The sequence below is a fragment of the Convolutriloba macropyga genome, chromosome 7, assembly GCF_964194025.1.
Source record: "Convolutriloba macropyga chromosome 7, txConMacr16.3, whole genome shotgun sequence".
NCBI classification, from domain to species: Eukaryota; Metazoa; Xenacoelomorpha; order Acoela; family Convolutidae; genus Convolutriloba; species Convolutriloba macropyga.
Window position 1 is genome coordinate 61,417,226 of NC_134474.1, and position 25,105 is coordinate 61,442,330.

The 25,105-nt window shown below is 34.3% G+C and overlaps 1 protein-coding gene across 3 annotated transcripts in view; it reads left to right on the plus strand.

Moving 5' to 3' along the window:
* LOC142343218 (uncharacterized) overlaps window positions 1-25,105 on the plus strand; it is a 65,833-nt gene that overhangs the window by 25,200 nt on the left and 15,528 nt on the right. For all 3 annotated transcript variants that reach the window (XM_075394977.1, XM_075394975.1, XM_075394978.1), the window contains one exon: window positions 19,449-19,568. In XM_075394977.1, coding sequence (XP_075251092.1) covers window positions 19,449-19,568 — 120 coding nt within the window. The remainder of the gene's footprint in view (window positions 1-19,448; window positions 19,569-25,105) is intronic.

Consider the following 25,105-nt stretch of genomic DNA (forward strand, 5'->3'; position numbering starts at 1 on the left):
ATTTTTCAAACGTCCCATCTCAGTATCCATTGTACAGCAGGGAGTATGCCCGTGTCACGTTGAAATTCAAAGATGAGATGGGAAGCACGCAAATTGCAGAGTTCTGTGGACTGAAGCCCAAGCTGTATTCCATCAAGCTCGCCGATGGTAAGTAAATTCAACGAAAACTAACATACGCTAGGCATTAACGTTAAACAAAAGTTTTTACTGCAGGCAGGAAAGCTAGAATGAAATGGAATCGAAACAAGTTTTTTTTCAGGTTCCCCTAAGCAGCCAGCAAAAGGAGTCGCTCCGCAGTCTGAAACATGAGTTAAACAAAAGAACTCTCCTGGGCGGTGAGGTGGTGCGTTTGCTGAACACCCGAATAGCATCCAGCAACCACAGGCTTCACACGATCGTTGTCAACAGGAATTCTGTGTCAGGCTATGACAAATGATACATCTTGAGTGACCAAGTTTCAACGCTGCCCTATGGACACAGTGCAATAAGAGAAGACATGTTTTTCGGGACAATAGTGAATGAGCCTGATTGGGTCGTGAACGAATTGACAGAAAGCGGTAAAGAAAGCGGGCGGCAGGCCCAGGATAGCTCGCAGCAGGCCCAGGATAACTCGCAGCAGGCCCAGGATAGCTCGCATCAGGCCCGGGATACCTCGCAGCAGGCCCAGGATAGCTCGCAGCCAGCGCATGATAGCTCGCAGCAGGTAAAAAAAACAAAAACCAGCAGAAAAACAAGCACCAAACGCAACAGTCTGCAAACTTTCCAGAAATTAATAGCATTCTAAGTACAAGTTTCAACTCAATTCCCGACCCAGGTTTTCACCAACGTGAATATAGTGAGGATGAATTAAACGAAAACGTAGTAGATTTCGATAAGTTGTCAGAGTTATCAGACAGTGGATCCTCTACAGACCCAGCTTGCCATGGTTTTGTACTAAGTCAAGCGGTAGAATCAGATACAGAGATTAACAACAAGTTGAGCAAATGGCTCTAACAGATTAGCGACAAAACAAAAAGAAAAGACAAAACAAGAAAAAAGCTGGAAACTCAAAGGCGAAAAAACGCCGAGCTGTGATAATGGACTCAAGTAGCGAAGATGAATAAACTAATACGTACCTCAGCTATGTAGTAGATTTTGTTGCTTCTCTTTATGTTGGCTGTGGAATAACGAAAAAGGTAGTCACTTCACTCCCGGTGAAGCTAAAGAAAACCTTTTCCCCTCGCTCATCTAATACCTTTTGTTTATAAACTGTGGCACTCGTAAGTTTTTGTGATGGTGGTGCTTGTGAAACAAGTTGATTACCGAGGTACTAAATTGGTCATCACAACCCCGAGTGCCTAGGTTGATCAAACGGGGTTCTTCCCCCTTCAGTCCTTGGTGTACTTTAGGCCTGGTGATGTTTAATTTATTTTATATATATATATATATATATATATATATATATAATATAATATAAAGTATAAATTAGACATCACCAGGCCTGAAGTACACCAGTGACTGAAGGGGGAAGAACCACGTTCGATCAACCTAGGCACTCGGGGTTGTGATGACCGATTTAGTACCTCGGAATTCAACTTGATTCACAAGCACCACTATCACAAAAAATTACGATTGCCACAGTTTATAAAAAAGGTATTAGATGAGCGAGGTGAAAAGAATTTGTTTAGCTTCACCTGGGTTGAAGTGAACTACCTTTTTCGTTATTTATATATATATATATATATATATATATATATATATATATATATATATATATATATATATATATATATATATATATATAGCTCAATGGATGTATGGCAATTGACGCTATTGCTAAAAGTTCTAAAAGTTAAAGTGATAAGCTCAAAACACACAGACAGATACTATTAAGAGAGAAAATTTACAAAGCTTGCAATATATTTAAGTTTGAAAGCCAGTCTCTTGAAAAAACCTACCCTTGATCCGGTTCATATACCCGATAAATTGAACCGGATATGGCATATAGTTCCAACCCTTTACCCAATTCAAAAAAGATTCCTTAAATGTTGCGTAGAGCGATATGGAGCTGCCCGCTCAATGATAGTTCTTCCGTTGATGCAAAATTTGACTTGTCGCAAGTTTTTGATCGTTCTGGATGTCTGCTAAAAAACGCAAAATATTGATTGTTCAATAAATAAGAGAACAGTCTTCTCAGCTTTTCTTTTTCTGAACGAAGTCCGAGTCGATGTACACTTAGAAAAAAAAGAAGAACAATAGGCTCAAGTTAAAACGACTTGCAGTTTTGCGCGCTTCGAACAGAACTTTAGTTGTAATAATCTTTAGTATGCCAATAAAGAAAGGGAACAAATCTACTCAAATTTACTTTTTTTTGTTCTAAAAAATTTAGAACCAAAACTCACGTTGTTCAGTAACCGTGTGCTCAACCATCGATAACCACGTTCAGAAACACTGAGAGCAATTAAAGTCCAACTGTACTAACTTCCCTAAAATCAAAAAACCGCGAGCTTTTTCAGAATTCTAAAAGAACACAAAAATAGAATATGTATAGTTTTGTGGACAAATATCAAAATCTAATATTTAAAGCCAATTGACATTCGATGTACTTTTTTAAGTTTTTATGACATTTACTTGGTTTCTATTTTTGAAAACAATTAAAGTCCAACTGTACTAACTTCCCTAAAATCAAAAAACCGCGAGCTTTTTCAGAATTCTAAAAGAACACAAAAATAGAATATGTATAGTTTTGTGGACAAATATCAAAATCTAATATTTAAAGCCAATTGACATTCGATGTACTTTTTTAAGTTTTTATGACATTTACTTGGTTTCTATTTTTGAAATTTTTTGTCAAAAACAAAAATAGTTTTTCATTGAAACGTTATCATTGTCGAAATAAGTATTTACCGAAAGTTAAGTTAACTTAAATTGAGTTAATACATTAAAAAATGGGTGACTTTTCAAGCCAAATCGGAACAAGCGTACAATGAAAAGATACTTACAATCAAAGTCCAACTGCAAAAGTGATTGAAGTAGTAAACAGACAAACTTTTGAAGGATTGTTCTCAATGCTGATTGTATTTATCAATATTGACGCTATCGGGTACAGAAATTGACGATTTTTTTTGGTCTACGACGCGACTGATTAAAACAAACCGAAAAAAGAATGGTATTTAATGTCTGGGTTTAATGTCTAAAGTTAATCCCCTAACTCCTTTGAGTCTCATCTGAAAAGTGTTCAATCCCTTTTATGCGTGCTATCTATCTTGTGGGTGAGGGTTGTTGACTTTTGCTAAAAGTTGAGAAATTCTTAGGAATTTCGTCAATTTATCAGTTTTCTTCATCACGAAACTATAGATGCAGCCAATCGAATAACAAAAAGGAACCACAAAACGATGCTAATAGTGGTCAATTTTTATCAAGATATGAAACAGCTGAACCTATTGATTACTAGGAAGGAAATGATTAAAATGAGATGGAAATTGTTCTGGACACAATAAATATTCAAGCTTCGAAATGTTTTTTAGCCAAAACTGTTTTTAAGATGGTTTTCCTGGTTCCCACCAAACCTTTTATTAGTTTCCCATACTCTTGAATTTTTGATCTGTCAGCAAATTTTTCTTAGATCTTGCCGGAAAAACCTAGTGGGGGACAAAAAACCGAAATTTTGGACCATTTTTGGCTAAAAATTTGGTTAGGTTTTGTTAAAGTCGGATGAATGCACGCTTAGAATTTGCAAAAGTTAGCAGCGTTGAACAACATCGCGTAGAAATTGCGAGATATGCGGTATAAATGTGGGACTTTAACGCGCCTTTGCCTAGCTCTGCACAAAATGGCGGGAAAATAGTTGCAAAATTTGCCAAGAGTTTGAACTAGTTTATAGCACCGATGAATGAATTAGCCGAACAAGGAACCAAAATTTTGAATGAAATCAAAAATTAGGGGAATGACAAGGGGCGTTTTAAACTTACAAAAAAAAATTTGCTTTGCAAAAAATGTCCCAAAAGTGACCCCCTTAGGGGGACACTTTATGCATTCCTATTTAATACAGTGTCCCATGTTGAGACACTAGTCAGCTTTTAATACTACATACAACCCATTTTTTGTTGGACGCAGAAATTTCTGTTCAGACTCCGCTACGAGAGAAATAGTGAAGCAGCAACTTGAGGCTGCCAGTAATTGTGCTCCAAAGAAATTCGTCATCCGGCCAGAAGACAGAACTAATTCTTATTTAAGTATGCCCTCAACCCGTAATTTTTATCAGATAAAACAACGCGTTACAATAGCGCTATATATATATATATATATATATATATATAATATATATATATATATATATATATATATATATATATATATAGCTCAATGGATGTATGGCAATTGACGCTATTGCTAAAAGTTCTAAAAGTTAAAGTGATGAGCACAAAACACACAGACAGATACTATTAAGAGATAAATTTTTAAAAGCTTGCAATATATTTAAGTTTGAAAGCCAGTCTCTTGAAAAAACCTACCCTTGATCCGGTTCATATACCCGATAAATTGAAACAGAAAAAAACTGAACCGGACATGGCATATAGTTCTCACCCTTTACCAAATCCAAAACAGATTGTCTTCCTTAAATGTTGCGTAGAGTGATATGGTGCTGCCCGTTGATACCCTCTTGGACAACGCGATCTTGAATATCGAAAATTCTTGGATTCTTACACTTTCCACAGTGGCAGTTATTCAAATCAATGATTGTTCTTCCGTTGATGCAAAATTTGACTTTTCGCAAGTTTTTGATCGTTGTGGATGTCTACTAAAAAAGGCAAACTATTGATTGTTCAAAAAATAAGAGAACAGTTATCTCAGCATTTATTTTTTTGAACAAAGTGCGAGTCGATATACACTTAGAAAAAAAGAAGAACAATAGGCTCAAGTTGAAACGACTTGCACTTTCCCGCGCTTCGAACAGAACTTTAGTACTAATAATCTTAAGTATGTCGATAAAGAAAGGCAACAAAGCTACTCAAATTTACTGTTTTTTGTTCTAAAAAGTTAGAAGCAAAACTCACGCTGTTCAGTAACCGTGTGCTCAACCATCGATAACCACGTTCAGAAACACTGAGAGCAATTAAAATCCAACTGTACTAACTTCCCTAAAATCAAAAAACCGCGACCATTTTCAGAATTCTAAAGGAACACAAAAATAGAATATGTATAGTTTTGTGGACAAATATCAATATCTAATATTTAAAGCCAATTGTACTTTTTATGTCTTTATGACATTTACTTGGTTTCTATTTTTGAAATTTTTTATCAAAAACAAAAATAGTTTTTCATTAGAACGTTATCATTGTCGAAATAAGTATTTACCGAAAGTTAAGTTAACTTAAAGTAAGTTAAAACATTAAAAAATGGGTGTCTTTTCAAGCCAAATCGGAACAAGCCTACAATGAAAAGATACTTACAATCAAAGTCCAACTACAAAAGTGATTGAAGTAGCAAACAGACAAACTTTTGAAGGATTGTTCTCAATGCTGAGTTTATTCATCAATATTGACGCTATCGGGTACACAAATTGACGAAGTTTTTTTTTGATCTACGACGCGACTGAGTAAAACAAACCGAAAAAAGAATCGTATTTAAGGTCTGGGTTTAATGTCTAATGTTAATCCCCTAACTCCTTTGAGTCTCATCTGAAAAGTTTTCAATCCCTTTTCTGAGTGCTATCTATCTTGTGGGTGGGGGTTGTTGACTTTTGCTAAAACTTGAGAAATTCTTAGGAAGTTCATCATATCAGTTTTCTTCATCACGAAACTATAGATGCAGCCAATCGAATAACAAATAAGAAATTCGTCATCCGGCCAGAAGACAGAACTAATTCTTATTTAAGTATGCCCTCAACCCGTAATTTTTATCAGATAAAACAACGCGTTACAATAGCGCTATATATATATATATATATATATATATATATATATATATATATATAATATATATATATATATATGTTGATATATATATATATATATATATATATAGCTCAATGGATGTATGGCAATTGACGCTATTGCTAAAAGTTCTAAAAGTTAAAGTGATGAGCACAAAACACACAGACAGATACTATTAAGAGATAAATTTTTAAAAGCTTGCAATATATTTAAGTTTGAAAGCCAGTCTCTTGAAAAAAACCTACCCTTGATCCGGTTCATATACCCGATAAATTGAAACAGAAAAAAACTGAACCGGACATGGCATATAGTTCTCACCCTTTACCAAATCCAAAACAGATTGTCTTCCTTAAATGTTGCGTAGAGTGATATGGTGCTGCCCGTTGATACCCTCTTGGACAACGCGATCTTGAATATCGAAAATTCTTGGATTCTTACACTTTCCACAGTGGCAGTTATTCAAATCAATGATTGTTCTTCCGTTGATGCAAAATTTGACTTTTCGCAAGTTTTTGATCGTTGTGGATGTCTACTAAAAAAGGCAAACTATTGATTGTTCAAAAAATAAGAGAACAGTTATCTCAGCATTTATTTTTTTGAACAAAGTGCGAGTCGATATACACTTAGAAAAAAAGAAGAACAATAGGCTCAAGTTGAAACGACTTGCACTTTCCCGCGCTTCGAACAGAACTTTAGTACTAATAATCTTTAGTATGTCGATAAAGAAAGGCAACAAAGCTACTCAAATTTACTGTTTTTTGTTCTAAAAAAGTTAGAAGCAAAACTCACGCTGTTCAGTAACCGTGTGCTCAACCATCGATAACCACGTTCAGAAACACTGAGAGCAATTAAAATCCAACTGTACTAACTTCCCTAAAATCAAAAAACCGCGACCATTTTCAGAATTCTAAAGGAACACAAAAATAGAATATGTATAGTTTTGTGGACAAATATCAATATCTAATATTTAAAGCCAATTGTACTTTTTATGTCTTTATGACATTTACTTGGTTTCTATTTTTGAAATTTTTTATCAAAAACAAAAATAGTTTTTCATTAGAACGTTATCATTGTCGAAATAAGTATTTACCGAAAGTTAAGTTAACTTAAAGTAAGTTAAAACATTAAAAAATGGGTGTCTTTTCAAGCCAAATCGGAACAAGCCTACAATGAAAAGATACTTACAATCAAAGTCCAACTACAAAAGTGATTGAAGTAGCAAACAGACAAACTTTTGAAGGATTGTTCTCAATGCTGAGTTTATTCATCAATATTGACGCTATCGGGTACACAAATTGACGAAGTTTTTTTTGATCTACGACGCGACTGAGTAAAACAAACCGAAAAAAGAATCGTATTTAAGGTCTGGGTTTAATGTCTAATGTTAATCCCCTAACTCCTTTGAGTCTCATCTGAAAAGTTTTCAATCCCTTTTCTGAGTGCTATCTATCTTGTGGGTGGGGGTTGTTGACTTTTGCTAAAACTTGAGAAATTCTTAGGAAGTTCATCATATCAGTTTTCTTCATCACGAAACTATAGATGCAGCCAATCGAATAACAAAAAAGGAACCACAAAACGATGCTAATAGTGGTCAATTTTTCTCAAGATATGAAACAGCTGAACCTATTGATTACTAGGAAGGAAATGATTAAAATGAGATGGAGATTGTTCTGGACACAATAAATATTCAAGCTTCGAAATGTTTTTTAGCCAAAACTGTTTATAAGATGGTTTTCCTGGTTCCCGCCAAACCTTTTATTAGTTTCCCATACTCTTGAATTTTTGATCTGTCAGCAAATTTTTCTTAGATCTTGCCGGAAAAACCTAGTGGGGAGAAAAAAACCGAAAATTTGGACCATTTTTGGCTAAAAATTGGGTTAGGTTTTGTTAAAATCGGATAAATGCACGCTTAGAATTTGCAAAAGTTAGCAGCGTTGAACAACATCGCGTAGAAATTGCGAGATATGCGGTATAAATGTGGGACATTAACGCGCCTTTGCCTAGCTCTGCACAAAATGGCGGGAAATTAGTTGCAAAATTTGCGAAGAGTTTGAACTAGTTTATAGCACCGAGGAATGAATTAGCCGAACAAGGAACCAAAATTTTGAATAAAATCAAAAATTAGGGGAATGACAAGGGGGCGTTATAAACTTACAAAAAAATTTGCTTTGCAAAAAATGTCCCAAAATTGACCCCCATAGGGGGACACTTTATGCATTCCTATTTAATACAGTGTCCCCATGTTGAGACACTAGTCAGCTTTTAATACTACATACAACCCATTTTTTGTTGGACGCAGAAATTTCTTTTCAGATTCCGCTACGAGAGAAATAGTGAAGCAGCAACTTGAGGCTGCCAGAAATTGTGCTCCGAAGAAATTCGTCATCCGGCGAAAAGAAAGAACTAATTCATATTTAAGTATGCCCTCAACCCGTAATTTTTATCAGATAAAACAACCCGTTACAATAGCGCTATATATATATATATATATATATATATATATATGTATATATATATATATATATATATATATATATATATATGTATATATATATAGCTCAATGGATGTATGGCAATTGACGCTATTGCTAAAAGTTCTAAAAGTTAGTGATGAGCACAAAACACACAGACAGATACTATTAAGAGAGAAAATTTTCAAAGCTTGCAATATATTTGAGTTTGAAAGCCAGTCTCTTGAAAAAACCTACCCTTGATCCGGTTCATATACCCGATAAGTTGAAACAGAAAAAAAACTGAACCGGATTTGGCATATAGTTCCCACCCTTTACCAAATCCAAAAACGATTGTCTTCCTTAAATGTTGCGTAGAGTGATATGGTGCTGCCCGTTGATACCCTCTTGGACAACGCGATCTTGAATATCGAAAATTCTTGGATTCTTACACTTTCCACAGTGGCAGTTATTCAAATCAATAATAGTTCTTCCGTTGATGCAAAATTTGACTTTTTGCAAGTTTTTGATCGTTGTGCGTGTCTGCTAAAAAAGGCAAAATATTGATTGTTCAATAAATTAGAGAACAGTCATCTCAGCTTTTATTTTTCTGAACAAAGTCCGAGTCGATATACACTTAGCAAAAAAGAAGAACAATAGGCTCAAGTTAAAACGACTTGCAGTTTCCCGCGCTTCGAACAGAACTTTTGTACTAATAATCTTTAGTATGTCAATAAAGAAAGGCAACAAACCTACTCAAATTTACTGTTTTTTGTTCTAAAAAAGTTAGAAGCAAAACTCACGCTGTTCAGTAACCGTGTGCTCAACCATCGATAACCACGTTCAGAAACACTGAGAGCAATTAAAATCGAACTGTACTAACTCCCCTAAAATCAAAAAACCGCAACCATTTTTATAATTCTAAGGGAACACAAAAATAGAATATGTATAGTTTTGTGGACAAATATCAAAATCTAATATTTAAAGCCAATTGACATTCGATGTACTTTTTAAGTCTTTATGACATTTACTTGGTTTCTATTTTTGAAATTTCTTATCAAAAACAAAAACAGTTTTTCATTGGAACGTTATCATTGTTGAAATAAGTTTTTACCGAAAGTTAAGTTAACTTAAAGTAAGTTAAAAACATTAAAAAATGGGGGTCTTTTCAAGCCAAATCGGAACAAGCGTACAATGAAAAGATACTTACAATCAAAGTCCAACTGCAAAAGTGATTGAAGTAGCAAACAGACAAACAATTTTTGAAGGATTGTTCTCAATGCTGAGTTTATTTATCAATATTGACGCTATCGGGTACACAAATTGACGAACTTTTTTTGATCTACGACGCGACTGAGTAAAACAAACCGAAAAAAAGAATGGTATTTGATTTCTGGGTTTAATGTCTAAAGTTAATCCCCTAACTCCTTTGAGTCACATCTGAAACGTTTTCAATCCCTTTTCTGAGTGCTATCTATCTTGTGGGTGGGGGTTGTTGACTTTTGCTAAAAGTTGAGAAATTCTTAGGAAGTTCGTCAATTTATCGGTTTTCTTCATCACGAAACTATAGATGCAGCCAATCGAATAACAAAAAAAGGAACCACAAAACGATGCTATTAGTGGTCATTTTTATCAAGATATGAAACAGCTGAACCTATTGATTACTAGGAAGAAAATGATTAAAATGAGATGGAAATTCTTCTGGACACAAATAATCAAGCTTCGAAATGTTTTTTAGCCAAAACGATTTATAAGATGGTTTTCCTGGTTCCCGTCAAACCCTTTATTAGTTTCCCATACTCTTGAATTTTTGATCTGTCGGCAGATTTTTCTTAGATCTGGCCGGAAAAACCTAGTGGGGGGACAAAAAACCGACAATTTGGACCATTTTTGGCTAAAAATTGGGTAAGGTTTTGTTAAAATCGGATAAATGCACGCTTAGAATTTGCAAAAGTTAGCAGCGGTGAACAACATCGCGTAAAAATTGCGATTTAAATGTGGGACATTAACGCGCCTTTGCCTCGCTCTTCACAAAATGGCGGGAAAATAGTTGCAAAATTTGCAAAGAGTTTGAACTAGTTTATAGCACCGATGAATGAATTAGCCGAACAAGGAACCAAAATTTTGAATAAAATCAAAAATTAGGGGAATGACAAGGGGAGTTGTAAACTTACAAAAAAAATTGCTTTGCAAAAAAAGTCCCAAAAGTGTCCCCTTGTTGAGACACTAGTCAGCTTTTTATACTACATACAACCCATTTATTGTTGGACGCAGAAATTTCTGTTCAGACTCCGCTACGAGAGAAATAGTGAAGCGGCAACTTGAGGCTGCCAGTAATTGTGCTCCAAAGAAATTCGTCATCCGGCCAGAAAAAACTAATTCATATTTAAGTATGCCCTCAACCCGTAATTTTTTTCAGATGAAACAACACGTTACAATAGCGCTCTATCATCATTTTCTACCATTTCTAATTATTTTTTTTTCATGCCCAGCCCTTTCCTTCCAAATATTTTAATACTATGACTAGAAATTAGCAATTTTTTAACGACCAAGATTGAGACTTGAATCAGCAAGCAAGTTTCGGGTAATAAATACCTCGCTGTACACTTGCTAATTACAGTTATGTTCTTTACTCTTATTGTTGTAACTCTAGTAGGACTCCCTGCCAGACCAACATTGGTTTTTTCCGGCGCTTGTCGATGAGAAAAAGATACTTTTATGAGCATTAAGGATGTACTGTGTCCCCTCATCTTTCTCATTTTCCCGGCTACTGCTATAATTGACTTTTTGTGACTCCTACTTCATGTTAGCCTAGGAAACACGATTTTCAATATGACTTGAGTAATTTGTTGAGACCAAGGAAACTTTCCTGGCTAATTTAAAACCAGGGAAGGAGAGATTTAGAACTTATCTGGTGCAGTTTTAGTTGCAAACGTCCATACGCGAAAAAACAGTTATGCCATACAACAAAACACAAGATTTGGTTCAAATACAATATTATTTTTTTAATAATTTTGTTAAAATCTTGTTTTTAAAACAAATATAATATTTGGTTCGAAAAACTTTAAAAAATCATTCCGGGGCATCAAATATTCAAGACGAAAAAACAATAATTAAAGAACACTATAAACACACAGTTTGGATTTTAAATTGTATAATCATTTCGTAATGAGTGGAATTGGACTGGGATCCAAACGTCTAGCATCCTCTCAACGGTTTGCGGAAGCTTATTGGGAGTACTGGTTTTTATTTCAAGTTTGAGAGGCGTTTTTCCGGCGCTTGTCGATGAGAAAAAGCTACTTTTTATGAGCATTAACGATGTACTGTTTCCCCTCATCCTTCTCATTTTCCCGGCTGCTGCTATAATTGACTTCTTTTGACTCCTACTTGATGTTAGCCAAGGAAACACTATTTTCAATTTGACTTGAGTAATTTGTGGAGACCTCATTTTGACGTCCGTTATCGTAACTGATTGATGTAATGGAAGAGAGAGTAAATTGAGACTCAGTATGTCCTCAAAATGGTCAAGTAAGACTCTTGGGATCTTCTCCAGGGTCTCAGCTATCCAGGGATGTGTCAATCAGTCATCTTTCCCCTAACAGGGCAGCATCTGTGGTTTCTTTGCTTGTGTAAAGTTTCAATCTTTCCTGACTGCTAATCTGAACAACTCTGAAGGTCTTTGTTGAATCCATTTTCTAAACAAAATTAAAGAAAGAACTATTCAGAATCAGAAAATCTATTAACTGAAATTACGATTTACAGAGCATCAATGCTGGAAAAAGTTAAAATTAACTTGTTTTCATTTTATTGATCAAAGTTTAATGAAAAAACAATACATACGAGGTAAAGGGATTGTCGATTTTCTTGTTTGAGCAAAATGAAAAGTTTTCAAGTAAGAGCAGTAGCTACCGAGCTTGAATAAGAATAAATTTTTACCTGAGTTTTGAATAGAAAAATTCAGTAAACTGAAAATTAGATAGAAATTAACAAGCTTGTTTAAAGTCACAGCAGAATATTATGAAAAGTTTGATTTTCAATAAACAATTCAATGAGAAAGTAAAACTTGCGTGAGAGAGATGAGTGAGAGAGATTTTCTGAACAAAAACAGTTCAACTTGATAAGCGAGAAAATTAGCAGAGTTTTGTTATATAATGATTAAAAACAGCCTCTTTCTCTTTAACAAATGCGTTTCGATTGGAGAATTTGTTCAGTGCTCTTTTCCCTTGAAAATGTATTTTTTTCTTTTGAAAGAAAATGATTTACAGTAAAGTAGCGTATTTAAAAGCTTAGTAATTTTCTGTGAGACAGAAGGCAATGTAGCTCCTAGAATGGAAAAATTTCTGATAACCCGTTATAATCAAAAACAATGATGGAAGGAGACTTTTGACTCTCTTTTGAAATGATAGTTAAATTTAAATTTTTGGAAATTCTTTTCACGAGTTTCTTTTCACAATTTTCTTTGTTCAACAAAAATGAACAATATGCCTCATTATTTTTTAATTAGGAAGCCGGGAATTGAACCTCAATTCCCGGGTCATGGTTTGCTCGAGCAGTTCCGCTCAGCTTGCATTGCGTACTGTGCTACGATCGCCGATATTTGGTAATATTTCTTAAGTTAAGTAGCATTTAAACGAGAGAAATGCAACAAGCATAAAGTGAGTAATAGTTTAATTGATAAAATTGGAGGCATTTCCCCCTAGGGTAATTAAGATAAATTGACAGGTCTATTGTTCTCGCTCTCTTTTTTAGGAACGTCTTTGGTAATTGGATGAAATTGAATGAAAAACGACATACCTAATGTTAATACATAGGTACGTTCTTTTACCCCTCCCGCCCAATTTCAACAAGTCTCTACTACTCTCGTAAATATGCATTTGAGAGAATCTGAGGCCATATATTGTACCCATAATGCCAAAGGAGCCTTTTTAGTAATTGGATTCGAGTATGATCTGTGACGGAATCCTTTCCTTTGACGGAATTCAATTATATAAAATTTGAATTCGTACTCGATAGGTTGATGTTTACCATGCCAAAGATGCAACAATGAAATTTGAATTCGTACTCGATAGGTTGATGTTTAACATGCCAAAGATGCAACAATGAAAAGATGATTATTGTCTCGGAGCATTCTTCACGAATGTTCTTAAAGCTTAAACGATTAGTTTCTAATTAATTGTACTCGCTTGGTTCTGTTTTAATATGGACTTGGATCTCGCTCGGGTCTCGTATATCAGCTTATCGATGGTTTTGTATTATAAAGGGTAATGTTGAATGCCTCCATTAATCAGTTTTGAATTAAGATGTCTTGAAATGAAAAGAGCTATTATCTTTCATTATTGGTAGTTCATTTACTCCTCTTTAAGACCCAAGGTGGTCTTTTCTGTCGGTTAGATATATATTATGAATTATGATGTTTTGGTTTTGATGTCTATAGATGCTGTAATCTTGATGTTCGATACTTGAATATCCGATATGGTGTGAATTAATTGAACTTGATGATAATAATTTTTGACGAAGTATCTTTTGTGTTCGTTGCTGCTCACAGCTGCTTAGTTAACACAAAGGACCAATTCAGAGTAGGAATCCTGACCAGCTTTTGGGAGCTTCCCTGGTTGCCATTTCTTTCAACGTAAAGGGCAGCTTTCGGACAGAGATGGATTCAAAGGTAAAATTGGATATCTCGGCCACCGGTCTTGTATGTCTTTGAATATATCAGCCTCTTCTATCGCAGTAATTTTGGGTGGCTGGTTGCTATAAGCATTTATTGGATGAAAATACACCACTTCATGCAGCTTCTCGGAGACTCAAACTAGCGACGTGAAGAACGTGAGAGTAATGATCTCGTGTTCAACAAATTTGGTGTCCTTATAGTTCAATTTGAAGGAAAATTTTTTAGCAGCACCGGCGGAGAGTAAAGGATATAAAGGGTGTCGAAAACTAAAAGCAGAATTGATTACCTGTTGCATATGCTCTGACGAACAAACTTGATTTAAATGTAAATCTGATAATATGAAATAAATGCATTGTAGATCATAGATAGGCTGTGTTATTGAACTTGCCGTTGAAATTTTATCATGCACCCAGAACCAGCTCTATTAAGTAGTTGAATCAACACATTTCATGACTGTTCCAGAGCCCCAAGTGCTGTTCATTGACTGCCTGTTAAGATATGATCACGGGATGCTCATTCGTGTCATCAGACAAGCAATAAATGTTTTTGATGCTCTCCAGGCTAAAATATGATTGTTTTCTTTATTTGGACGTTCCTGATAAGTTATTGTCTCTCCCATAGAGAAGAGTTTTCCAGCTTTTCTCGTCGTTTTTACATTTTTTCTAGCGATTTCTTAACGCTAAGGCGAAGCCAAAGTGCTGATTAGGTTCAAGGGAGAACGTGAAAACAATATAATGTTTTAAATCAACTCTTTTAAATAGCCGCGAAGCGATAGCTGAGGCTATTATTGGCCTTCTCTTGGTTTTTTACGACTCGAAGAGGAGTATTGGTTTTCTTAAGGTCTTTTTTACCGGTAGTACTATTCGTTCAGACGCTGTTTTGACTTAAAAGCGAAAGTGAGGAAAAGTTCCGTGTGAACTTATTTTTTGAGCGAGAGAAGTTTTTTTGATCATGCGCTGCGTTTAGTGAATGAATTTTTGACTTTGAAAAGTAGTTTTTGACCCACTGGCACATAAAGTTAACCGTTTTCGGCCGTTTTTTCGTCCAAATGGACCAGTTTTTTTGCTTTTAATTTGGTTTTTTGTAGAAATGATGTTAAGTCGATGCTATATTGAAATGTAAACTTCGGAAATGTATACCACATTATTTTGCAGAGCCTGAAAATGCGTTTCAAGATCAATATTGGCACATATTTCTTGAGTTTTTAGTTAATTTTGGTCTTATTTTCTATTAATTTCTTAATTTTTGGATCTTTCAGCCGTCTTTTTGTCAAAAATCAGTTACTATGGCAACTTCCCTTTGATAATTCATATACTCAACGCCTCTTTGTACCTCGATGTAATTTTGTTTTATAAAATTGTACATATGCTAATCCGATTTTGGTAGTTTTTTTAAAGTTTTGTCAGTTGTTTTGTTTATTTTTGTTTTAATTACTAGAAATAGCAACATTTGCAACATGAGGGACTTTAATTTCGTTTCAATAAAAATTCAATCATTTTTTGGCGTTAAATTTTTGAAAAACAATCTTTTTTAATAAATGCAGTCTGAAAAATGTTTTGTTGTGCTTTCCCTTTTTGGTTCTTCTCAGAAGGATGAATCTTTGTCTCGGATGACTCGTTGTCTTTTCTATGTCTCACATGCTGAACAATGAAATGTATTCGTTTTTCTTGAACTTTTTAAATTTGATTTTGAACTTTCAAAATTCAAGATTAGTCTTTTTGTTACGGTTGTCGTTACGTTGTTTCCATATTCTTCACATTCTAGTTTGTATCATTCTAGCTTTTTTTCCTGGCATCTACATCTTTTTTCGTTATATTGCTTTTTCAGTTGTTAAAATTTTGAATGATATCAGCTTTTTCCTGGATTTTCGTCATTTCTTTGGTTTGCAATTGATTTCGTTCAACCATAAGGCAGTGCTGAGAGTCTGCTAGAAAGCCTTTTCTAAAATTTTTAATTACTGCTATTTTTGGCTTTTTTCCGGCCGGGGTATTGTTTAAACGATTTTTTGCCTTTGAATTTTATGTTGCTCATGTCTTTTCTGTGATTAATTTAATTGTTGAATTATTATGAAATCATGTTGTCTAGCATATATACAACAAACAAGAAGTATGTGCTGTTTTTGTCTTAATTGCAGCTATTAGAAATCTGATTGTAGTGGTTTTTTTATTCATAAATTTGAGCATTCTTTTTTGAAAAATTAAACTTAGTTTCTAAGATTATTATCTTCAGTTTGCTTTCATGGTCTTTTTGAGATTAGAATCATGAATATTTTTAGGGAAATTGATAGCCCTGTTTTCATCCTATCTGTTTTGTGACCATCCTAAATATTTCAGACTTTTTTCACGTTACAAAACGTTTTCAATAATAAAATATTTTGCTGCATTTTGTTTCTCTTGGTGATAGTGGTTTAAATTTCATCAATTTTTAGATCAGACCTAGGAGCTAATGTTTTAATGGTTTTTTACGAAAGGTAGTGACTTCCGCTGCAATTACGGTTTTTTGTGAAGGGTAGACGCTTCGAGTCGCGTCCGGATTTTTCCGGCTATGTTTCTTATTTCGTCGTCAAGATTTTTTTACGACCATACGACGTCACAATCACTTCAAATCTGCTGTTTGTTCAATCGTTCATGCAATTTAACTGAATTGCGCGCGTGACATCATTTTTCACTTTTAGTGGAATGAGTTTTTTGTTCATTCGCTTGATAAAATTCTTGGTCACACGTGACTTACCTCGCTCTCAAAAATGACTTCCTCTCTTAAGTTGACTTTTCTTTACTTTATTTCAAAGAGATAAGGTCGAGTGAGTGTTTATCACTCTAATTGAAGGTTATTTAAGAGCAGCTAATAGAAGCAGCAATGAGTTTTACAGATTCTTAATCAAAATTTAACATATCATTTCTTAATGTAAAGACTTATTTTTTTGTCTTTCTTTTTTAAATCTTTTTGAGACCGCGGCTCTACAAATCTATTGCGGCTATTTTCTGGCAATCTGCCTGCTATGTTCGCGGTTTAAAAATGTTTTAAATTCAAGCTTCGTGTTATCGTTATTGGGCGCTAACATTTTATTCAATCTATGGTATGCAACAGGCATATGATGTTAGGCAACAGGTTTTGATGAGGCGGAGGTTAAATTTTGTAGCCATTAAGCAAAAAAATACAAATTTAAACACCCTTTAGCAAAGAATTTCGGTAAAAGTTACAGGCGGAAAAGTGGAGAACATAAAATCTTTGTTTTCATCTGAATGGTGCGCGGAAAATTTTGAGAGAATTTTTGGCATAGTATGCGGATGAACCTAAACTCGAATTCTGCAAATGCTCAATATTTTTAAAAATTGACTGTTTTTGTTCGTTATTATAACATAAAGAGCTATAATTAAATTTCCCCAAATCGAGCTTTCGTCTATTGTCCCATCCGTCGTTTTAATGTATTTTGCTCTATCATGGAATAATTTTTTGGATATGCTGTTAGATCGGTAACAGCGAGTTCATAGAATCGTTCTTAGGGAAAATTCAATAATTCATCGGAACTGTTCCTAGTGGGAAGGAGATATCCATCTGTAATAGGGTTTTTTCCATTTATTTGGCAATTGTTCATTGTGATGGGTCTTCTCACCTCTGGCAGGGATATGCAAAACATTTTCAGTGCAAAAATACTCATAATTTTGTGAATAATTGTAGGCAATTTTCAACTTTATAGATATATCCAAAGGATTTAAATAACCAAAAGTGTGGTGAGTCCCAAATTGCGATTCATTTTTTTTTCTGCTTTTTGTTGCCTTACTGAAATTTGGGAACGCGCAAAATATAATTAATTGAACGCAGTGTACAGAATTATCCTCCTATAATAGCAGAATTCTGGATCCCTTTTTAATCGGCTAAAAGGGGTTCAGTGTAATGAAAGTCAGCAGTGATATGGTTTCCAAGTGATTTATATATGTCGCTTTTTTCATGTAAGTTATTGAATTGAATGATCCCTTGCGCGATTGAAAATGCGGTTGTTCAATACAAAAAATTGATAAAATTTTGCAAGAATTTTTCGTCGGAAAGCGGCTTAAAACAGTACTGTGGCTGTTTCAAAACTAAACACATGTTTAAAAACGGTTTACTCTGCATGCAATGTTCGTAAGTAGCAGAAAAAATTAAACTCTGATTTATCAAAAATCAAAACTCTGATATATCAAAACTCTGAGATATCAAGCTCTGAGCAAAAATTTCTGGTCGAAAAAGCACTGCTTGCTAAATCACTAGAAACAGCGAGTTTCTCTACGCTTCAGGGACGTTTTAATGATATTACTGGCAAGTATCCCCGTGAAATTGATTGAGCGAAACTACCTGAACAAAAAATTTATCCTGTGCCTATAGTTCTTCCCACTATTGTGGAAGCTGTAACAATAATAATTATTAAAATGTCCAATTGTTACGCTTTAAGCATAGGGTGGACGTGAAAAAAGTTTTGTCCTTTCTGTGGGTGTTTATGACGATATTGATAAAATGTGGTATTGTTTCTGGTGATGGAGTCATTTGAAGGGTTCTCATTACTTGTTTGTCCTTCCTTTCCTGCCCTCCTCTTAGTTAATTGACATGTGCCACAAAAGACAAAAAAACAGCCAGAGTAATTGTGAATGTTATAACTGACCTTTTTTAAATGGCACTGTAAAAAGAAGCTGCTACGATTTACGTGGGATAGAGTTCTTTTGTGCAACAGGAAAAATGAAATCGCCGATTTGTAGCGACTGTGGATGTTCCAGATGAAGAAACAGGTGGTACTGGATCTAATGATTAATGGTTAAAGAAACCGTGGTTGTAATGTTCTCCGGGTATAATCTGCATCTGCCACTGTCTAATTCCGTTCAACTTCAGATCACAATTCAGTTTTAGCTCTGACATTCAGAAAGCTTACCGTACAGTGTGATGCATAATATAATACAGGATAGATATGACATCGCTTAATTCAAAGTCTTGATCTCGTATCCTGCTGTAAGCCGTCGATCGTCTGATAGAGCCCGCTAAAAAATTGGGCTAAAAATACTCTCGTCGTGCTGTTCAAAAAATCAAAAAATACTCTCGTCGTTCAAAAAATACTCTCGTCGTCAAAAAGTACTCTCGTCGTACTCTCGTTTCGCAATTCTGATCTTAAGTTATAATTGTTATTTAAATGAGCTCGAATTCAGGATCACTCGAAAAATAGTATTTACCCTACCTCAGTTTGTTATCCGCACGAATAGAAAAGATGCAAAATTTCAAACGCAGAGCGGGATATCATTGAAGACTAGCATCAACTAAAATAGTGATGTCGTATCTCATTTGTAAACATTCGGAGGCGGTAGGAGCATGGCGTGGTTAAAATCAGCTGCTTTAGCAGGAACATAAAAATTGTTGGTAAATGATAAGAATGGGCTGGTGGTCTTTCAGGAAAAAGGGCAAGCGCCGAGGCAGGAGTGAGAGTGGACGAGTCAGGAATAAAAGACGAAAACACAGAGGATCCAGCTCAGAGGATGAAAAGCATGAATTTTCAAGAGAGTTTCATGCTGGGTATGTGAACTAATTGTAAAACTGATATCAATATTTTGCGCTTTTTCGTTTCATTATAGTCTGCACTAATTTTGGCTTCGTAATTTATCGTTTGTTTCCCAGCAATAAAAAAGATAGTGTTGAACGGCAGCTTTTTGGCCGTTTAAATTTTTGTTTGGTTGTCACCTACAGACGTCAAGATTCGTTTTATGTTTTTGTAGTCATGTGCTATCCTTAATTTTTGGAAACTCTAGCGTTAATGTCGACTCTTCTAACACGACCGGAGATTTTAGGAAACTCAAAGCAGCTATTTTTCAGTGAATTTTATCAATCTAAAGTTGGTGTTCTTTGGGTGACATCATTTGAGTCGATTTGGCATGAGTTTTACTTTTCTTTGGCTTTAAGAGCCCTTGTAATATAAAAGAAAATTCATCATTTTTTGTTCAAGGTGTTTTTAAGAGCTTTTTTTTCACGAATTGAGTAGAGATAGCGGCCTTCTTGGAGTTTCCAGAATCATTCCGGCTATGTTTTATTAAGATCTGTTCACATGTGTTTATGATTTTTGAAGTCAAATTGAAGTGATGGTTTGGTCACGCCAAAACAGGCAGTAAACCGGAAGAGGGTGGTTTGCGGTGTGATTTTTTTGTGCTTTAATTTTAAAATAGAGTGAAGAAACTGCGCTTGAACAAGAATTCCATTTCTTTTGTGGTTTTTGTCACTCGCGACCAATGGACTTCGATAGCAGCAGCTGCTGCATAGCAGAGCAATTTGAAATGCACAGACTCAATACCGAAAGATAGATGTCCGCTGCTTGAACTTTGTTCTTATAAAAACTCAATTACCATCCCTAATGCTTTTGGTTTTGATAGTACCTGGAGTAAGAAACAAGAATTTGTCTAACTACGAAATGAAACAGAAATTTTGCATTTGAAAGTTATTCTGCACGATCAATCTGTTTTATTTTCTCTTTTTTCAATCTCAATTGGGGTTATGAGTATAAATAGTGGCTATTTTAGGGCAATTCGCTGTTTTTGTTTAGTCGTTGAAAGTTCTTTCCTTTTTGTCCGATTTTTGAGTTTTTTCTTAAAGGGGTCTTCAATTGACCTTGGTTAGAGTTCATGTTAGGATTGATCCAGCTATAAATTATTTTCATAACTGTTGTCAAGGTATCTTTAACTGGTAATGCAAAATTAAATGCAAAAAGTTTTTGTTTTTCGCATTTTTTTTAAAAATGATTTTCCTTCTTGAATTTTCCGATCTATAGTAACAAATGAAGTTTCTTAGGGCTTGAAGAGCGATTATTGGATAGTTTTTTGTGACGGGGAAGTTATTTTCGAGTTTTTTTATCCCAAATACTGCAAGATTTTATTAAAAATTGCAATTTTCTAGTTTTTAACTGTTTCTAATTTTTCGAGTTTTCCTATCTTCAGGGGCCAAGTTTTTTTTGGGCAAGCAGATAGGATACTGTATGGTTTTACGGACAACAAAACAGCTGTGTAGTTATAATTATCACAAAATAGCAATATTTTATTAAAGTTTGCCATTTTTTTTACGAAATTTTTCATCGTTTTCGAGTTTTTCGATCTTTAGTGGCGAAATTTCCTCAAGCTTGGTTTTGCGTTTGTGGATAGATTTTAATGGCGTAAAGTTTTTTGTCGTTCTTGCCTCTGTTTTTTATTCTTTGTGGAAACCGATTTCTGTTAGCCTGCAAGTTAAGTAATCTGTATATTTTAGCAACAAAGAAATGTTTGTGAAGACATAGGCATAAATCTTGGCGTAAAGAACTTTGCAAGAATTTTAATAGTTTTCTAGAAATGGCTGATGACTATTTTTATATTTGTTTTTGTCCTGCTCCGCTTGTATGCCTGCCTATATATGAAGCATTTTTTCTTAGATGCCAAATTTTATGTTCAGCACGCTTATCCTGAAGGTGTGTACGTTTTGAATGCTATTTTTGTTCTTCTCATTTAATTTTATGGATTGTTTTCATGATTTGTCCTGCGATGTTTTAATTTGTTTCAGGTAATTTTTTTTGTAAGCATTTGGATGCATTAATTAAAATCCACCATTTCTCATTCGGGGGATTTTGTTTCAACATCTGATGTTTTTTCAAGGTTTTGAGATATTGAGTGAAACTTTCTGTTCGCTTTGTTGTGTTTGTGGTCTGTTTTAACTGTTTACCCTAAAAATGTTTACATGGTTAAAAGCCGCCCTCATCTCAGCCTGCTATTATAGCGCTCCTATTTTTGTTTTTTTTTACGTCGTCGAACAAAAGTTTGTTTAGCTTTACCTCATTTTGGCGATTTGTCGACAATTTGCGTGAAATCTTTGTGACTTTCTGGGCTAATTTTGCTCGTCTCTCATTTTTCTGAAAGTACTTATAAATAGCAGTTGCTCATCAAAGGAATTCAAAATGAACAGAGTATATAAAAAAAAACGAAATCGGAAATAGAAATGGGATAAACCCATAAATCGCAGTTTTAGATGGCCGTTACTTGAACTTAGTTCTTATGTCTTAGTTACCATCTCTAATGCTTATCGGTATTGATACTAGACTTTGTATTCTCTCAAAAATTGTTTTCATTAGATTTTATTCTTTCAACCGCAATTATGGGAATCAACGGTGGCTATTTTTCGGTCGGGTATGTTCATTATTGGGCAGTATGTCCTCATCTTTGCATGCTCTGCTTCAAATTAAATTGAAGAGAAAAGATCTTTCTGAAATGAAATGTTCTTTCGAAAGATGAAAAAAATGCAATGATCTCCAGCAACGAATAGAAAGTTTTGAAGATTTTTTTTCCTCGAATTTGGTGACTGGTTTGCGTTTTCAAACTTGGCCGTCATTTTTGAACGGATCTGCAGTTGACGAAGAACGATGACACTTTTCGGTATTATTTCAAGCTTTTTACTATATTTTTTACTATTTCTAGTTCTGTGCCCTCGAAGTGAATGTGAGTTTTTTTTTATTTTTCTATCGTTGTTCTATCAAATTTTCCCAGTTGTTAGCTCTCTCAAACAAAGTTTGATGCATTATTTTTTTAGTTGTTGTCTTTTTCAATGCACTTTTCACTTCTGATCAAATTTTGGTCGAACGGTTGGCTTTTTTCAGGAATTTTTTGACTTTCAGTTATGCATGATCGAATATGCTCTCATTCGAAATTTTTGCAGCTGAATTCATTGGCGAGTTCACTACGAAATGGGCGACACAAAAGCTTTAATATTTGCAATTTAACTAATTGAAGGGTTTAAATAATTGAATAATAAGTTATGGTAATATCATTTGAAGTGGCTTGGGTTTGTTAAATTACCCTCCGGCTGAAGCAGGCTACTTATCGCTCCCACGTTTGTCTTTTCAGAGCATTGGTCGGAAATTGACACAATGTTTCTGACTTTGAATTGCGTTTTTGAGCTCAACGGAGGAAAACTATAATGAATTGTTTATTGTTGCAACAATTTTTCAAAAATGGGGGAATGTATATGCCAGGCTGGCTTTTTTTGTCAGTCAACTTTTCACTTTTTGTTTATGCATCGTAGAGAAAAAAGAAAGAAACCATTTTGTAGCCCGTAGGATCTAGTTTTCATTTATATAAAAAAATTATCAAAAAGGGGGAGAAAAGTTTCGAAGGAAATGTTTAGAACGAAAAAGAACCATTGCTCGGGGCGGGGGTGTCAGATCGCATTGGAATTTAAGATAGAAACAAACGAAAAATATTGCAGTGAATTTAGTTAGGTTAAATACTCTTTAATAATTATTTACAACTAAAAGCCTAAAATATTGCAATTTGAACAATATCACAAAAAATGCGTTAAAAATGGATAATTTTTTTCCTAAATTTTGTTTAAGAAAAAATTCTATCCATCTTTTTGTTTTCTGCTGGCTAGAAACTATTTAACAATTTTATCACTCTCAATTTTTTTTGGGAAATTGAAGACTTCAGGCAATTTAGAGATCTCAAAATGGCAAAGAATCAAATTTAAAAATTAGAAACTAAAAGCCAAAAAAATGTATTATCTAAAACTCTAGAGTTGTTTCTATCAGAAGTAACCATTTGGGTTTTTTCAAAACCTTGGAAACGTAGGTCGTTTCTGTAAACTTAAAAACTGAAGGCTTCATTGGTTGCCAAACTACTCATATGAAAAACGATTTTTTCTCAAAAGAAGTAGACGTTTTTTAATCCTTTTTCATAAAAATTATTAAATTGTTTGTTTTTAAAAAAAAAACACTCGGACTTAAAAGAAAAGGGCCACATTTGCTGATAAACAATCGTCCTCAAAGCTACTAAAGGAGAGACTTTATGAACAGCTTTCAACATTCCTTTACATGTTGAAAACTAACGGAGACAGAGTGCAAAAACTATCAGAAACATTAAAGATTAGAAAATTTTGAAAAACCAAAACCATGTTTAATAAAATTAGCTTGTAATACGCCTGTATTTTTTTAAAAAGGAATTGAAAGATTATGCTCATGAAACATCAAAAGGGACAAAATGTTTTTAAATAAACCAAAAACTTCTTCTCCGATTTTAGTGTCAATTTTACGATTAACGATACATGTGCCTCAACAATTCCAACCCTAGTTTTTTAAAAAAAAACAATCAAGACAACTGAATGGTGGCAATCATTTAGTTGGGATCAGATGCCAAAAGATTGTAAATTTCTTTTTTGGGTGGCGAGGTTTGTATATGTGATTGTGTGTGCGTGTGCGCTTGCTTGCGCTCGGGAATATGTATGGGTGTGTGTGTGTTTTGGAATCAGAAAAAAATACTTTGTTTTTAGAAAGAATTGAAAATATCTAATATTTATCGCAAATCGCGGAATTTAATATGCCCATTGCTGAGCCAATGTGTTTTAAAACTCGCTGATAACAATTCTGCGCCATTGTGAAAAATTAGTTGTCCCCCTATGCCCATGAACCATCAAAAATGACTCAATATTTCGAAAAAATTGAAATGCTTCAATAATGATTTTAGTGTGATTTTTACGACTTCTCTGTAAACAGTTAATCCATTTATAAACTGTGACAAATTTTGAGTAACGATAAGATGTCAAAAACAATTATTCAAAAATTTTTTTTTGGCAGCGAGGTTTGTATTTGCGTTCATATGTGCGCGCTTTGTATGTGTGGGAGTGTATTTATGGGCTGTGTTTTTTATGTGTATGGTATGTTTGTATGAGAGACAGAAAGAGAGGGAGAGTGAGTGTATGAGGGTAATATTTACTCCAAATTTAAGACACAAAAATAGGCAAAAACTCAGAAGGAAAGAAAAATTAAAAAATACTTAATGTTTGCTACAAATTTGAGCTTCAATTATAACCATAGCAAAATTTGTTTTTAAATCTTGCTGATAACCTGTTTTTGGTATTTTGGAAAAATGATTGTCCTGATATACTCATGAAACATCAAAAATTACCAAAACATTCCAATTAACGTCAAAAAGTTGATAGCAGATTTTAGTGTAAATTGTACGATTACCGAAATGCGAATGTTTTTTTTTGGTGTCGGGTTCTGTGTTTATGTATGCGCGCGCTTGTGTTTGTGTATTAAGTGTCTTTGTGTT